We start from the raw sequence: 16,866 nt of genomic DNA, 5'->3' as shown, positions 1-16,866 counted from the left end.
AATGCCTCAGAAAAATTTGCTTCTTAGATACAACAGTTCTGTTCTGTGAACTGAAACGTGAGGAGCACGTGGTGTGAAGGATCAGTTTTGTCTAAAGGGAATGTCAATTTTTGGAATGTCAGTTTCAGAATGTCAGTTTTCATGGCCAAACCTGGCTCATATTCTGTGCTTGTGTCTTTCATGCTGTAGAAATGAGGTTTCTAATCTTGTTAGCTTATTGCAATATTTGGGAAAAAAAAAATTGTTATTGTTTAGGTTTGTGTTTTCAGGAACCCAAGTTGTAGTGCTAAGCTAGCAGCTCATAAAAATGCAATTCTGTAATTTCCCACTCTGCAGTGTTTTCCAGAGCATCAGAATGATTGCTGTAGGATATCATTGTGTTCTGTACAAGCTGTATTCTGATCCAACTTCTCTAAAATGTTAAAATGCCTGCTAGGAGATTCTAAATGGCAAATGGTTAAAGCAATTGTGGGATAGAGAGATTATTAGGTTTCCCATATCAATTATTGATAGTGTCAAATCAATGTGGCAGTTTCAGTCTCATTTAACCTCCCTGTTATTTAATTGTGAGGTAATAGTTTGAGTCTGGACTCCTTTTTCAATGCAATTCTGAACCATCATCCTTAAAATTGCTGCTACATTGTTCATACTAAAGGGAAGGATTTTCTTCCTCAGATTTGATATCGTAATTGATCTGTTTCTTGATTTGGTGTCTCTCTTATTTTTCTTTCTTCCTTCAAATATTTCTCTTCTGTTACATAATATCTGATTTGGGTGTCATTTCCCCCACACTTTTATGTGTAACCTCTAGATTTCACAGGAAAGTTATTTTCTTTTTCATATTGAGAAATTACATGTCACAATTGTGGCAAACCAATGTGTTTCTGTCATGTTGCCTTAGGTCTGTCTGCCCTGCCTTCTTTGTAAGAGTGAGTTTGTAGTAAGCAGCTTCAAAGGACAAAGGAAAGGCAGGAATTAAAGCTAGAATAGGAAGCTGGGAAACAAACCAGCAAGGTAAAATGAATGCCCTTTAGCAGGATGACCACATTTCCAGGCAGTTTGTGTGCATACTGATTTGAAGTCATGTCTAACCGTTTAGTGTTAGTACCTCATTAAAACCCAGGGATTAATAGCAGCAATCTCCTTGTTGCACATTAAAAGGATTTAGTTTAATTTGGGATTAGAGGGTACAAGGTGCCATTCTAGCAAAGCTTTTCCCAATATATCAGTGAGATGAAGTGAGATAGCTTAAAGACTCTGGTTTTCCAACTATTGCAGTTATGCCACGCACACACACACACGTATGGATTTTAAAACTGTGGTGAAATGGTTCGCTAATCCTTTAAAAAGTATGCTACCTTTGGAAGTGAAATTGTCTGGAAAAGCTTGTTTGAAGTGTAAGGAAAGGCAGTTGGAGTTGGAAAGGCACTGAAGGTGTAGTGGGGCCTGGGTCACTTCAAGGACATTAAAGTCTGTGCGTCCTGGTGTTGGAGATTGCATCTGTAATCAAGATTTCCCTGTGCTTTAGAGAAGGATAAGGTACAGTATTCTGCTCTCCTCCCCTGCTGCTACACAGGGCTTGGAACAGGATGGGTCATTATTCTCCTCCCCTTTTCCCTTCTACAGGTGTTTCTCAGCATGCAAGTGAGAGAAAACCATCCTGAGAGCCTTAAGTTATAGCTGAGAAGAGGCCTGTGAACACTGTGGTCCCCTCCCTTTAGATTTTTGGGAGAAGGAGAAAACAGTTGTGTAGTTGTTTTATTACTATCAGTTGCTTGTTGTTAGGCTAGCACGACTCATTAACATACCAATGTGTGATAGCATTTACTGCCACGGATTATTAATGCAGAGAAAGAAAAATACAGTTTGAAAATTCTCGTGTAATAAGTTAAGCACCTGATATAGCATTCTTCAGAAATTTCATTGAGTTCTTAACATGTGGGCAGTGATGTCAGCAGCCTGTATGATTTATCTAATTATTTATTTATTTATTTAATGCCACCTCTGATTATTTTTTTTAAAGCAACTAATTTTGTTCTAATTAAGTTTAAGTATTAGGCTTTCAGCATGATTTGGTTATTAATTAAAACTAAGTGTATTAAACCAAAGTTTTAGCCAATAGTAGCACAAAACCATGCAATTTCAGAATATCTCTCTGCAACGCAAGTTTGTAGAAAAAGTGTGTTTTAGTTAAGCTTATTTTTCCAACTGTTCTGGCAGAAATCAAAAATAACAGCTGACTTTAGTGAAAAAGCCACACTTTGCATTTTATCAGAAGAGTGAAATCTCTGGTAATTTATAAGAATGCCATTACCAGTATGTTGTTTGAATTACAGTGTTTTATAACAGTCAGAATGAACTGACACTTTCCCTTTGTGCCTGAAAGGGCCAAATGTGTTCTGGATGGTATCACTTCCCCTTACAGATGGAGCTCAGTTCCATCTCAGCTCGGTTGTTTGCCTTAAATAATGGCCATTAGAGGAGGGAGATGTGCAGACAATGAGTGAGATAAAGTCTTTGCAGATGCAGTTGCCTCCCTTGTTTGCCTGTTCCATGCCAATACATTTCCATTCAGCAGCCTCACCTGGACTTCCCATGCTGGAGCTAAAACCTCTTCTTGCTTTTTCTGGTCTTGCAAATATACAAAGTATTAGGGAAAACAGGGAGCAATGACTCTCATTAATCAGTAAGACTATCCCTTCTCTCCTGAGATGCCTTTCCCAGACCTAATCAGATCCCAGATCTTTTAATCTTTCCTTACAGGTCAGGTTCTTTTTCTCCTGAAATCTCTTATTTTTATGCCTCACATTTAAAAAGTAGTAATTCTAGGTCAAACAACACTTGATTAAAGTTTCAGACGGTGAGTGTAAGAAATCACTCTGCTTTTGGTAGCACATGCAGGATGCCCTTTCACAGTAATCCCTTTTCACTTACAGTTATGAAAATCTTTACCCATATTGCTGTGTTTGTGTGACATTCACCTCTGAACTGTATGTAATAAGTAGAACTTTGACTACAAAAAACTTAATTTTTGCTAGCATCTCTTGGGAAACTCAGGGAAGATTCAGCCATTGTATCACTTGATGACAGCCCCAGCTCTGTGTACTCCACATGCTTGTTCAGAAATGAGGAGAAGGGCTGTGTGTCTGCAGTCTTGCCAAGTGTCTGCATCTGTCAGTATATACTCAAATTAAGTTTATTCCAAATCTAGATCCAGACCAAAGTGTGCCATTTGAGCAGCAAATCATTGGAAATGTGTGTCTATATAGCCAAGAGGCATGGCAGAATGCCTTTCATAATCTTTTCTAAGCCTTATTCCTAGAGAGTCTCATTCCAGAGAAACTCCAAAACTTCAAGAAAATATGTGCAAATTTGCTTTGGTGTTACATTACAATACACATGTGTATTTGTTGGATTTTTCAACAGTATCAGAGAGAGTACATCACAAGAACTGGATCAAGAAGGCAAGGGTTATCATGTGTTTCCCTGAAATCTATTTCTTTGGGAAAAGCCATAGCTTCTCTTTAACATACAAATTTATTTTTCTCAAATGAAATCTCTTCACCAGAGAGTTAAAAAAAATGGGAAGATTCTTGGTTTCACTTCAAGGGTTAGGGCTACTGTGAAATTCTCAATAGCATTAACAGATGCCTTGTATAAATGGCATTATGCACTTTTGTCCTTTCCACCTGAGCAGTTCATCTCTGTGAGTGGCCATTATCTCTTGAGAAACACTAAAGCCTCACCATCAGGTACAGTTTCTCAATATTTAGTGCATTCTGGTTACTTGAAAACTGTGCTACTGTTTCAGTTCTGGGTTTATCTTCCATTCTTTCAGGTTTTTTATTTCGCAGTTGCAGTCCAGTCTTGGGCTAGAGTCAGCTGTGATGAAACAGTAATCAACATGTTGGTTGTTGGAATTTCTTTTGCCTCTTAGGAAAGCTCATTCAGAAAATGAGTTCATAATGGCATGAAGTGTGCAAGCAGAAAGTGCAGTGTGTAAGGGAGCAGGTCACTGGATTGGTGTTGCAGCAAGCTTCAGGACTTCATTTCAGGAGGGAATGAAGTGGATGTGTGTTATGCTTCTTTTTTGCTGGTTTGCTTGGTCTTTTTCTTTCCATAATTAAAGTTGGTGAATGACTGCTGCTGCATACAAACAAACAAAAGGTGTGAGGCATGAGTTCCTTAAGTTTGACTTCTTCATACCTTAATGGTTAAATCTGTAAACCTGCCTAGGTACATAGGGAGTTTTTACATGATGCAGGATAGTCCATCCTGCATCCATCCAGGATCCTCAATCCATGTGCATCAGGAGCAGTTCTCCAATACTTCATCACCGTGTCACAGAAGGCATCATTTGGGTTTGAACCCATGGATATTTGCCTCAATGGTGAATGAAGGAACTCATACCTGAACTGAAGTCTGATATCTCTCTGCATAGATAGCATTGGTGACATAAATCACACAGTTCTGTCTGGTAAAGAGCTTCATTCTCAGAAGTCACTGTGCAAACACATACGCCTATCACATAAATTTCAGGAATTTATACAAGTAAATACAGTTTTTAGTTCTTGTCTTCTGCTTCTGTTTGATATCTTGCAAGTTAATAAGGGTGAGAGCATCAGCTTCCCAGAGCAGCATTAATCATTTTCTTTTGGCTATAAATCTGGGAACAAAATGATTAAATAGACTGGAGAAGTGGGGGAAAACTCAAATAAAAAGGCACTTACATTTATTGCATTGCAGGGTTGTTTTTGGGAGGAGGGTATGCCTCTTGAGACTTTGTTTCTTATCCATTTTATAGAGCTCTGGCCTTTTAACAGTGCTGTTTTAATGACTTGTTCTTGGGTTCTGAGCTGGAATCAGTGTTTGCCAGGAAAACAAGCCTGTTACAAAGAGGTCAGATTTCACGAGACAGCAATAGACTTGTAAAAACAGATTTTACTGGAACAAATAAAGTCAGAATCAAGAAGAAACCCGAGATGTACGTAAAGAAAGATACAGAGGGAGCAAGTATTGAGCTAAACTGATAAACAATGTATGAACTTAGATAAGAGGTAAGCGAGGATTTTGTTTCTAAAATCTCCATTTAGTAGCATTAATAAGGTTTTTTTAAAGATTTTGTGCAGTTCTTCACAGTTGTGACTTTTGCTGTCTTTAAAGATAAATTTTCAGGGGAAAGACATTGTTCCTGCTCAGGTGGAAAAATGTTCTTTGCATATCAGCTTCAATTAGCAACTTTCACTGGACTTTATCTATACAGTGTAGAACCTGCTCTTGCCTGCTATTGTGATGGCATTTTGTGGTCTGTGAAATACTAATTGTCCTCAGTTTGCTTTGTAATTCTGCAGGGTGTCACTTCTGTCTTTAATCTATAGCTGTAATGTACTGAGTGCATGGAAGTAAATAATTATTTTTATATACATAAATGAAATTGTGTATATACACAAATGAAACACATATTGTGTTTCATTTGTCTCACTGTGTCTCTTGAAGTAACTGTACCAATATAAGAAAATTCTAGGTAATTTATAGTTCCAATGGAGATGAAACTTTTAAAGCTGTGAAAGAGCTTTGCTTCAGTAAGCTTCTATGATTACCTTTCTACTTTGTTGCAATGATCCTTTTTAACGCCACTGGCTGTGGTGCAGCTGTGCTACAGAATGGTTTTGAAACTCACATTGCATTGGTTTGGATTATTCCTATCATTTATTACATTTATTACAGCTTTTATTACATTCCTAGAGAGTCTATTTTGAAATATGAGCAGACTTGGCTAATTTGCTGCATCATAGTTTCAGTAAATAAATGAAGAATGCAAAGCATTTTATTTTCTGTTAAGAAAGAAAATCTGTTGAGAATGGCACTAGGGAAATGTTATTCTGAATCCAGATGAACACACATTTGTGTAGGGAGAAATTAGAACCAAGAAGACGAGAAGAAAGTAACACAAGCTTGGATTCCTTTTCCATTAATAACCAAGTAAAATAGAGAAATTATTTAAACACAAAACTTGAATATTAAGATCTTGAATATTAATATCTATTGCAACCATATTTCTGTATCATTTATACAGGAGTAGAAATTTAATTGGAACCTGATTTTTTAAAAAACAGAAGAAGTACCATTAGGTTTACAGAGATTGTTCCCTCTGCAGTTACAGGGGGTGGAAATGTATGACGTTATTTGTGTTGACTTAGCCAAAAGGAGTTGCTTCTGAAGAATTGTTCTGTTAGTTGTTCTGTAAATAGCAGTAAATAAGCAATTAATTAGCAGGTTTTGTATTACTTTCCCTTGTTTTTGAGCAAGAAAATCCAACAACTGATCAATTTCTTAGCTATTAGCTGCAGAGTATCTATTGATCTTCCACTTCAGTTGGCTCAATATTGTGAACTCCTCAAGTTGTAGATGCTCAAAATAACATTGGTGCTCTGTGCATCAGACATTAGCTTGGTGACTGCTCAGACTGTTGGGATAAAAGCGTTCTCACCTGCTTAAACTTATTTTGTAATTTTTTTTTTAATTTTGATTTTTTTTCTTACCACACATAAACTTGTACAACTTTGCAAATGCTTTGTTCTATTAAAGTGAGTCAGGAAGCAAAAGTTGTTTTGGAAATTTGCTATTGCAGTCAAATTTTTTAAGGCTGTCCCAAACTAGTTGAATTGACTTGAACTTTGTTAGTCCAATAATTGGTATGGTTTCCAGCTGCATGCCAGTCAATTTGTATGCTTAATTCTATTTGAGCGTGTCATATTTATTTTCATTGAAACATTTTTTTTCTGAATTAGGTTAAAGCAAAGTTAGTTTAAGTAAAACTTCAACCAGTGAAAACAGGCTATTGACCTAAGTTGACAAGGCAGTTAGATCCATCTTTCTTTGCATACAGAAATAAAAGGGCTATGTGAAGTATTTCTGGGTATTTTTAGAAGTTGATCTATGAACTAGAGTTTGATTTAACCAGGATTTTTTTCTCACTTTAGTTGCTTAAAATTGATGTTCTCTTGTTTTTAGCCATTTCTGCATTTGAGATCCAGCCACTTTCAACTGAAGTCCAAGAAGGTGGAGTAGCTCGATTTGCCTGTAAAATAACAGCAAACCCTCCTGCCACTGTGACATGGGAAGTGAATAGAACAACCTTACCCTTAGTCATGGACAGGTATGTAGAGTTACACATTTTAGAATGTATTTTATTGTTTGCTATCGTTTTGGTCCTGCTGCAAGAAGAAAATCTGGATACTTCCATTGCCAATACATTAAAAAGGTTCCATGTCAGCTATTGAAATAGCTGGTCATAGATATGTTGCTAATGAATTTTAAATAGGTGTTATGAGTGCAGGCCAGAGTCACCCTCTGTTATCTGCACAGCAATCGCTGGTCTTTGAGTTCTTATTGGTGAATTTTGTATGAAGTCATCCTCAGGAGCAGGCATTGCAGTGGGGAATGGAATGGGTGAGCTTTGGCTCTGGGGGTTGCTAGAACTAGTGGGATTGCTTTCACTGAAGAATTGATGCTGAACTTGTTTTCTTTAGAGGAACAATAAAGAATTATATATACAGGAAATTGAGATAAAACACATGAAAACAGGGAAATTCTGTGTAAGGGGGTCTTGTCATGAACTGATGAACTTGAAGAATGTAGTTTGCTCTCTGCTAGATTCTTTTCATGTCCAGTTTGTGTTCATTGAACTGACTCTTGTGCTTTTTGACTTGTAACTCCATTTGAAGGTATCTAAGATACCCTTCATGTAAAGGAAGAAAAAAAGAGAAACTAAAAACTGAAACCCTAGGTGGGTTTCTGGGAACTGTACACCAGTTATGCCCATATATCAGAAACTGCTGTGAAAAGTCAGCCAGCCTGAACAGTACGGATGTAGTAGCAGGCTAAAGAAGGCTGGGAATGGTTGATTCTGAGAGTAAGAAAGATCTGCTTGTTGAAAGTAAATTCCTCTGCTCTCATTGTGGTGCTGAGGGGAATTTTGCCTGTAGTTCAGAAAGGCAGGAGGTGAGTCATGTATTGGGAATGTTTTTGAGTCTCCAGCCTACTGTTCCCGGGTCAGTGTAGCGATGACTGTTGTAAATCAAGGAGTTAATTCCCCGACCCGTGTTCACTGGCTGAATGTTTATCTACATTTTTTATTTTTGGTTTCTGTGGCAGGATAACTGCTCTGCCTACAGGAGTGCTTCAGATCTATGGTGTTGAGCAGAAGGATGCTGGGAATTACCGATGTGTTGCCACAACTGCAGCCAGTAGACGGAAGAGTACTGAGGCAGTGCTGAGTGTTATTCCAGGTATTTACCACGTGAGATTTCCTTTCAGTGGCACTATCTTCCTTTTCTTACAGTATAGCAAAAACACTTAAAAGCCTTAAAAAGCTATAGTTGAACCACTTGTCCAAATAATTTTGCTTGCTTTTGTCTTGTGCTAAAATATTGTTCAATGTAAGTTTCCCCAATCAACATCTCAAAAAAAACCCTGTTTTATTTCATATTTGAGTTTTTGTTCAACTGTGCTCACTTTTTATCTTTTTTTTTTAATCTCTCCAAAGCCTCAGACTTGAAGCCTTTTCACAAGCCATCTATAATAGCTGGTCCTCAAAACATTACAGCATCTCTTCATCAAACTGTCATACTGGAGTGTGTAGCCACAGGGAATCCAAAGCCAATCATCTCCTGGAGCCGGTTAGGTAGGTCTTAAAATTACAGCATGCCACCTTCAGCCTGTGGAGAGGAAGTAAAACTGGAAAGAAAGGATTTGTGCAATTAGGTTTCTGTTCTGAGGCTTTGTGCAGTAGGTAACCATTAGCAGGTTAAGGTAGGATGAGTGAAGCACTTTCAGTTCTGTGCTTCAGTGCTGCTGTCAAAAAGCCCCGAGGTTTTCTGAAGCTTTGGACTCCCTGCTTCTGCTGTCAGTCTGCACTGCCCAGGGACAGGCACAGGGACAGGCAGGGTGGTGACTGGAGTAGAAGTGGTGGTGGGGGCAGGTTGGGATGGCTGCGTCCATGAAACAGACCTGTTAAGAGTTCCTTTCACTCTTCTTAGAAGCCCTGTGAGAATGTGGTTTGCACATGGTGCTAATGGGCCATTTGGACTATGAATAGATAAACTCAGGACATTCAGCTTGGAAGGGGAGAAGAGGGAATGCAGCAAGAATCATAACATTGAGCAGTGCATCACATTTTTTTCATGAAAACTGCTTTCTGTTTTCATTCCAACATGTACCTAAGTGTGGAAGTCAGGACTGTATGTGTAGAAGCAAACCATGAAAATTTTCCCTTCATTTTTATTTCTCAAAGTGTAAGAAATAAATGTATCTTTCCTGGTTGATTCAATGGCTTTTACAGACAAACAAGTAGGAAAAAAGTTCACATTATAGTCATAGAGCATTTGGTGTGAAAATAGGAGAAAGTACATGGTGCTCAAATGTGTTAGTTTTACCTGCAGCGTAATTCAGGCCATGGTTGATCACTGTTTGTAAAGATGATGTGGTAGTTGGTAGGGATGAACTGAATCATAGTGATAGGTAGATGGGAGGCTGACTTCAACTGAGGTGGTGAATTCCAGACATAAACCACATAAGAAGTGGTGAGGCCCAGCATCTGAATGGTCAGGTAGCTAGTGAAGAGCAAAGTAAATGCAAAATGGAAACCTCTGAAAGTTCAGTTGTGATTTCCTTTGCATTTTTTGACTTTTATATACTCTAATCTAAACCATCGCTGCATAGACAACCCAATTTAGTTCAGTTATTTAGATGAACAGCCTTGTAACCCCCTTGTTCTGCTCTCTCCCACAGACCACAAGTCCATTGATGTGTTCCACACGCGGGTCCTGGGCAACGGGAACCTGCTGATCTCGGACGTGCGGGTGCAGCACTCCGGCGTCTACGTCTGCCGCGCCACCATCCCCGGCACGCGCAACTTCACCGTGGCCATGGCCACCCTCACCGTGCTGGGTGAGCCCCTTCCCTTGCAGTGTGAACACCCTGGGGCTGTCCTCCTGAGCCCTGCTGGGTGCTGGGCTGATGGTTTATCTCAAACATCGTGTGCCAGGGGCTGCAGGGAGGCTGCAGAGATTGAGCGGATCACAGAACTGTGGCTGCGTTCTTCTGGCTGTTGACTTAGATGGGAAGTGTCAGATACTCCAGACTTGAGTTGTGAACTGGCACTTGGAGATAGCCAGGTGCAATGTTTGCTCTGGGAAGACAGGCTTTCAACACAGAAAACAACCCTGTAACCAAGCAGAAATATGAAACATGTGTTTATGAGAGAACAGTATGTCATATTCTGGAGTTTGATTTGTTTGTATCCATAAATGCATGAACAAAAATATTATCTGTGCAGATAGGGTATCTTTAAACAAATGTGCTTTGTTCACAAGGAATGTGCTTTCTGCTTGTGGATATATGTGTTTGAGTGGCTTGAGGAGAGAGGTTTTTATTTGGGAAACTAATTATTATTATTATTATTGTTGACTGTCTTGGAATTTGTAGAGGCTTGATTTTTTAAACTATTTTTTCCTCTTGTAACTTATCTGTAGCTCCACCTTCATTTGTGGAATGGCCAGAAAGCTTAACAAGGCCTAGAGCTGGTACTGCTCGTTTTGCTTGTCAAGCAGAAGGAAATCCTGCCCCCAAAATTTCATGGTTGAAAAATGGAAGGAGAATACACTCCAATGGTAGAATAAAAATGTACAACAGGTAAGATTGCAATTGCTGTAGGTGAGCAGTGCTAGTGATGTGCTACCAAAAGAGGACATTGCAGTAGACAATCAAAATAGAACTCAAGTCAACCTGCAATGGGGCATTAAATGTACTGATGGATGCACATTAATCAACACCAAAAATCACTAAGGCTTATTATACCAGGCATCATCATCATCATCATCATCATTATTATTATTATTATTATCATTATTATTACTACTACTACTACTGTTGCTACTGTTGCTACTGTTGCTACTGTTGCTACTATTATTACTATTATTACGATTATACCAGGCATGACAAGCTTAAGTCTGCTTTTTGCAGTGAAGTTTTGTTTTCACTGTGCCTGGCTTTGCAGGCACAAACAGAAACATGGCAGGATTTGCAGAATGCTTCAAGGTGCTAAATTTCACTGCTGAGCATCCATTTGTAATAGAGGAATTTGTGGCATGTAAGTCAATTATACTAAACTTAGGAAACAGAGGCAAACATAACTACATAACTGTTTCACTTAGGTGTAGCTAAGTTTATCCAAGATGTGAGCTTCTTTTCCACCTCTTTTTCTTCCTTTTGGATGCAGTAAATTGGTGATTAACCAGATCATTCCTGAAGATGATGCCATTTACCAGTGCATGGCTGAGAACAGCCAGGGCTCCATTCTGTCCAGGGCCAGGCTGACAGTGGTGATGTCAGAGGACAGGCCCAGTGCTCCTTACAACGTCCACGCTGAAACCATGTCCAGCTCAGCAATCCTGCTGGCCTGGGAGAGGCCACTCTACAACTCAGACAAAGTGATTGCATACTCTGTGCATTACATGAAAGCTGAAGGTAAGCAGTTTGATTTCAATGCCATCTCATGATTTGAATGTGACAAGAGCCTGAATGTCCTTGCAAAGACTGTCAGATGTGAATGGCTCATATTCAGGGCTGCATCAGAGCATTCCAGCATATCAATGCATACTGCAGTCAACAAGGGGAAAAGTGCTTTTCCCACATCATCTCATTTTGGGTCTGTGTTCTTCCAACTTACCTGTGTCTGATGGCTCCAGTGAGCAGATCCTGAAGTTAGGACAGGGCCTTGGAAGCTGGGCCCTCTGTAGGGCTCTCTGGATTTCCCTCTGTCCTCAGCAGGAATTTCTGCCTTTCCTCTCAGTGTGTGCATGGCAGAGTCCTGGAGGTTTACAGAGCTGAACTTCTGACCACAGACTGCTCTTTTGTCTAGATCCCCAAAATCTTGTGACTTTACTGGCTTTCATATATTTTGGAGTAGAATAGTTGATACTTTGTCTTCACTACCTTCTCTTAAAAGGAATATTGGCCAAATGGTAAAACCTACTCTTCTTTCATCCCTTGGTCTCCTGCAATGAGAAAAGTCTGTTCAAATGCTGGATGGCCATGAGTGGCTTATCCCAGTCTCTGAAATGATATACAAGTTCCTGTATAGAATGGAATGGGTAGTTGGAATAAAAATGAGTAACTAGACAATTTAAAATCCCTTAGTATTATGTAATTGCTTTGAGTTAAGGTAATTTAAGGTGGTAGGAAACAGCCATTTTTCAAGAGCAGAAGGTGATGGCTTAATGACTTGAAAAATTGTTAGTGCATGGCTTCCAGCGAGGTGCATTGCAACCCTGTCTTCTTGGAGTGATTTCTGTTTCCACTGCTATTCAGTAAGTGGTTTATTCAAGGACAGGACTGCAGATGCTCAGCCCTGTGTGGAATACCAGCCTGCCATCTGCTAAGCGGAGGACAGGAAGGACAGCTTAATTACTCTAATGCTGATGCAGGAATAGCCACATTTGCTTTTGCAAGTGGGATATTTCAGGACACAGGAGAATTTTGTCTGGAGGAAGGAAGGAAGGAAAGAGTTTTAAAAGATAATGAGAACAAGAGGGGTGGGAAATTACCCCCTACTTCCAGTCACTGAGGTATTGTGCTCACAATCCCCTCTTAGAGCTAATATGAATAAAGTCACACTGGATAATTTATCTGGGTAATTGTGGAGAGCAGAGACCAGATAACTTCAAAGAAACTGGGAAAGTGTTCTTAGGGAAGTTTGTGCAGGAAATAATCTTGCAGAGTAGTGAAAGGAGGTATCTTCTGGAATAAGTTTTTTGCAAAATGATTTTGCAGTCCCTGCCTTATTTGCTTGCTTATCTAAATGTTATATTTTGCGAAATGAGATTATAGCTTGCCTTGGTGTAAAAAACAAAACAAACTTCAAACAAAAGAAAGCAGTCAAACAGAAACCTCTGAATTATTTGAACATACTTTCCCAAATACCCATTTTTTTTTCATCTTTCCTGACTGACTTGTGGTATTTATTTTATTTAATATAATGTTGTTGTGCATCCTTTCACATTAGTGAAAAAATCCACACAAGGAGAGTGGAGAAGGCTGTGTAAAGAGGAGTAATTACAGTGGTGGGATTCAAAATGTAGGTGATCTGCATGTAATTTTGTAACATGATTTCACAGTATCAGAAATTTGCATCAGAACTTAATAGTTGCTTTTGTCTTATTTTATAGAAAAATGTTGAACTTGATGGGCTAGTGGACTGCAATTCTGTAAAAATAATAACTTTCTAAGTGATAGAGTGGTAGCCTATAAACCTTTCTGAGGATCTTGCTCTCATATCAGAGGCATTATTGAAAGTCTAGAAAATGCCTTTGTGAAAAATTATCACATCAGCCATCTCTCTAATGTAAATTTAGAAACAACTGCATTCAAAGAAATGAAAATTAAATATTAAGGAAAATATTTTTATGAGATTCACACTGTACCAGGTTGGTTCTAACATAGACTGTTGACATTGTCAACATCTTATTTACTCTCTAAGAATTCTAGATAATTATGTATTAATGTAAATATTATGTATTAATGTATTGCTTTTGTTATTCCTTTCAGCTTGTCTTTCCCCATTACCTCACACCCTGTTTCTGACCATAATGAAGGTTAAAAATTATCTCAGATACATCTGACCTGACTAGGTTTTATCATTGCTTGAAGCTTCTTATGAACATAAATGTATAAACAAAAAAGTTATTGATGTATTGCTCTCTTCCTTTAGTTAGGAACCTCCTTTGCAAGTGTGAGGAAAGAACATAGCATTGCCAAAGGAAAGCAATGTTTGCCAAGTCTCCTGAGTTGGCATAAACTGATGTTTATGATTCCATAAACTTTATGGAAAGCAAAACTGGATAATGCATGAATTGTATGCAATTTTAAAGAGGTTTTTTGTAGACATCACAGTGTGGTAGGTGCTTTGAATACAAAAGATGCCATCACTTATTGTTACATTTCACAACTCACATATTCTGATGTTTCACTGTAGAAACAACTTCAGGTTCTCTTCCCTATATAAAAAAAGTTAGTGTTTTAATCAAGCTAGTTGAAAAAACTTAACAGGTGTGGGTTTTGTGTGTTTGTTTTTTGTTTCTTTTAGCAGAATATTTTACATTGAAATTGGGGTCATAGTAGCAAGAAGAATATGAGTCTGATGAGCGTGCATGTTGGAGTGTGTTAATTCCTTGTTAGTGATTTAGAAAAGGCACAAAGGGGATGCTGATTGTGGTGGAAGGCAAGCCTTGTTCTCTATTATGGCTGTTTCATTAGGGCCTCTGCATGAGGCCCAGCAATCCATTCAATGAGAGAACAAGTCCTTTTAATTTGAGCTCAAGGATCTTGTTTAGCAGGTCAGAAATCGTGCCTTGCAATTCCTAATTAACAAGTCATTAACTAGTCTGTTGTGAGATGCTCGTAATCTTGTCTAATTAAAATGCTATCAAGTTAATTCATAAATGTGGGAAAACTTAATGGTGGAATTTGCCTTTGGTTTTGTTTATAAATTCAGTTGTGAAGAGGAGGAGCTGGCTCTTACAGAGTTTTGATTAAGTTGACATGCACTTGGTGTGAATTGTTCCTTAACACAGCAGCTTTCACCACACTTGCTCCACTTTATAGCCTTCCTCTAAAGGAATAAAGCCCAACAAAGACAAGGACTGCTGCATGCATTGCTATGCATATTTTAGTGTGAATTGCTGACAATTATTTTCTTTTCTTTTTTATTTTTTTATTTTTTTTAGCAACTTGCTAAGGAGCCAAACATTTTTGAAGATTATTCTGGTCTGTTCTTATTGGCCTTTCTCCAAATTAAAATAAAAAACGTGTCAATCAAATGTAATAGTACTTGCAGGGCTAAAATGAGATCCTTTTGCTGAATAAATTCTTTTTGTTTGTTTCTTTTGGGGGGCAGGAGGGTGTTTGTTTTGTTTTTGATGGAGTGGAGCCCTCACATTCCTTACAGTCTGCTATAGAAAGGCTCTGTAAATAGGTTTTGAAAAAAAAACGCCTGACTCTAAACAAATAGATTTAGAAGCTGGGTATGAATGATAAGGCTATTAGAGCTTGTCTGTTGTGTTACTGTACAGTGAGCACAGTTTGTTGTGACTAATGCTAAATAGGGTTTAGAGTTGCATTCAGCATCCCTTAGTGAGGAAAATCCTGAAACACCACAACCTATACTGCAGCAAGACACAGTTACTCCTGTGCATAAAAGAGCTTTTGCTGAACAGGGTTTTAAAAATAGAGGCAGGCTGGGGAAGAACATGAAATTAACTTCATGAGATCTTAAAGCCAAGATACTGTGATGTTCGAGGATTTTCAGCAATTTTTGTTTGTCTAACCCCTGTTTTATACCAGGCTTAAATAATGAAGAGTACCAAGTGGTGATTGGAAATGATACAACCCATTACATCATTGATGACTTGGAGCCAGCCAGCAACTACACCTTCTATATTGTGGCTTACATGCCTTTGGGAGCCAGTCAGATGTCAGATCATGTCACTCAGCACACCCTTGAAGATGGTAAGAAGTTATTTTGGTGAATGTTCTTATCTGCACTGAGTCAAACTGTGCAGTCCAGTGGTAGCAGTTCTTGAGGGTCTTGAATTTCTCTTGGTACCAGTGAGACTTCTGGATACCACAGTGCAAGGCAGCAGCTCACAAAAGGAATGAGAATAAAATAACATTCTGGCAGAGCAGTACTGTGTGTTACACAGTCTCTTTCTGTGCTGAAAGACATTTCATTAAATCATGTCAATAACTATTCTAGATCTTTGAGAACTCCTTTCATGATGAGAACTTGACAGTAGCCTAGGATTTAGGCTACTGTCAAATTTTTTAAAGATTTTTTTTTTAAATTAACCTGTTGTTTTGGTTTTTTTGTGTCTTTGTGCCTTTTGTAGTAGAATCAGAATTTTGTAAAAGACCCCGCTGACTATTTCTGCGCAATGATTTAATTAATCTGAACATCATGGCAACAACACACTGCTTAGTGTAGATCATTAGATCTGATTTATAAGTTCTGACAGGGTTAAGCTTTGGCAGCATGGAACACTGCCATTTCTAGCTGTCTGCAAGTCTCTTTATCAGGACCCTCATTACATCGTAAGGGGAAGAAAACATGCACCAAGTGTTTAGCTACAGGTTGTTGTCTGGGCCCTGGGTTGGAGCTGCTGCATCAAACCCTGGCAGGCAGTGTGTCACACCAGTCAGGTGCTGATTGCCTTTGATTACTGATGACAGCAATAAGAGAAGAAATGGCCTTACAGAAAAAAGTTTGATGGCCTTACAGAAAAAAGTTAGCTTAAGCTGTTCTGCATGCAGCAGGTGAGAAGTGTCCAATTATCATTAAGAATCTACAGAACTTGCTGGATTATTTAGGTTTACATTCCTGGCATCTCATTGTAGTCTAAGGTATCAGACAAGAATTTTCTGTCTTTTCCCTGAGCTCAAAAGCTTTGTCTTTGCCTTTTTAGTTCCCTTGAGAGCTCCTGAGATCAGTTTGACGAGCAGGAGCCCTACAGACATTCTCATCTCTTGGCTGCCAATCCCTGCCAAGTACAGGAGGGGGCAGGTGGTGCTGTACCGTGTGTCCTTCAGGCTGAGCACCGAGAGCAAGGTGCAGGTGCTGGAGCTGCCGGGCACCGCTGACGAGCACCTGCTGGAGGGGCTGAGGCCCGACAGCCTCTACCTGGTGCGCATCACTGCGGCCACCAGGGTAGGCTGGGGAGAGGCGTCCCTGTGGACCTCGCACCGCACCCCCAAAGCCACCAGCGTCAGAGGTAAGGCTCGGCAGGCTGGGCACTCAGCAGCACGGGCTTT

The 16,866-nt window shown here is 39.1% G+C and overlaps 1 protein-coding gene across 1 annotated transcript in view; it reads left to right on the top strand.

Moving 5' to 3' along the window:
- PRTG (protogenin) overlaps nucleotides 1–16,866 on the top strand; it is a 73,667-nt gene that overhangs the window by 20,883 nt on the left and 35,918 nt on the right. Inside the window, exons 3-10 of the mRNA XM_054273016.1 lie at nucleotides 7,015–7,159; nucleotides 8,158–8,291; nucleotides 8,549–8,686; nucleotides 9,793–9,951; nucleotides 10,536–10,695; nucleotides 11,282–11,529; nucleotides 15,403–15,567; nucleotides 16,521–16,826. Coding sequence (XP_054128991.1) covers nucleotides 7,015–7,159; nucleotides 8,158–8,291; nucleotides 8,549–8,686; nucleotides 9,793–9,951; nucleotides 10,536–10,695; nucleotides 11,282–11,529; nucleotides 15,403–15,567; nucleotides 16,521–16,826 — 1,455 coding nt within the window. The remainder of the gene's footprint in view (nucleotides 1–7,014; nucleotides 7,160–8,157; nucleotides 8,292–8,548; nucleotides 8,687–9,792; nucleotides 9,952–10,535; nucleotides 10,696–11,281; nucleotides 11,530–15,402; nucleotides 15,568–16,520; nucleotides 16,827–16,866) is intronic.

This window comes from Melozone crissalis, unplaced genomic scaffold, assembly GCF_028551555.1.
Source record: "Melozone crissalis strain CALT ecotype California unplaced genomic scaffold, PUWL_Pcris_2 ptg000014l_1, whole genome shotgun sequence".
NCBI classification, from domain to species: Eukaryota; Metazoa; Chordata; class Aves; order Passeriformes; family Passerellidae; genus Melozone; species Melozone crissalis.
The sequence above is the reverse complement of the archived record's forward strand: the minus strand, read 5'-3'. Positions and strand labels throughout refer to the sequence as shown.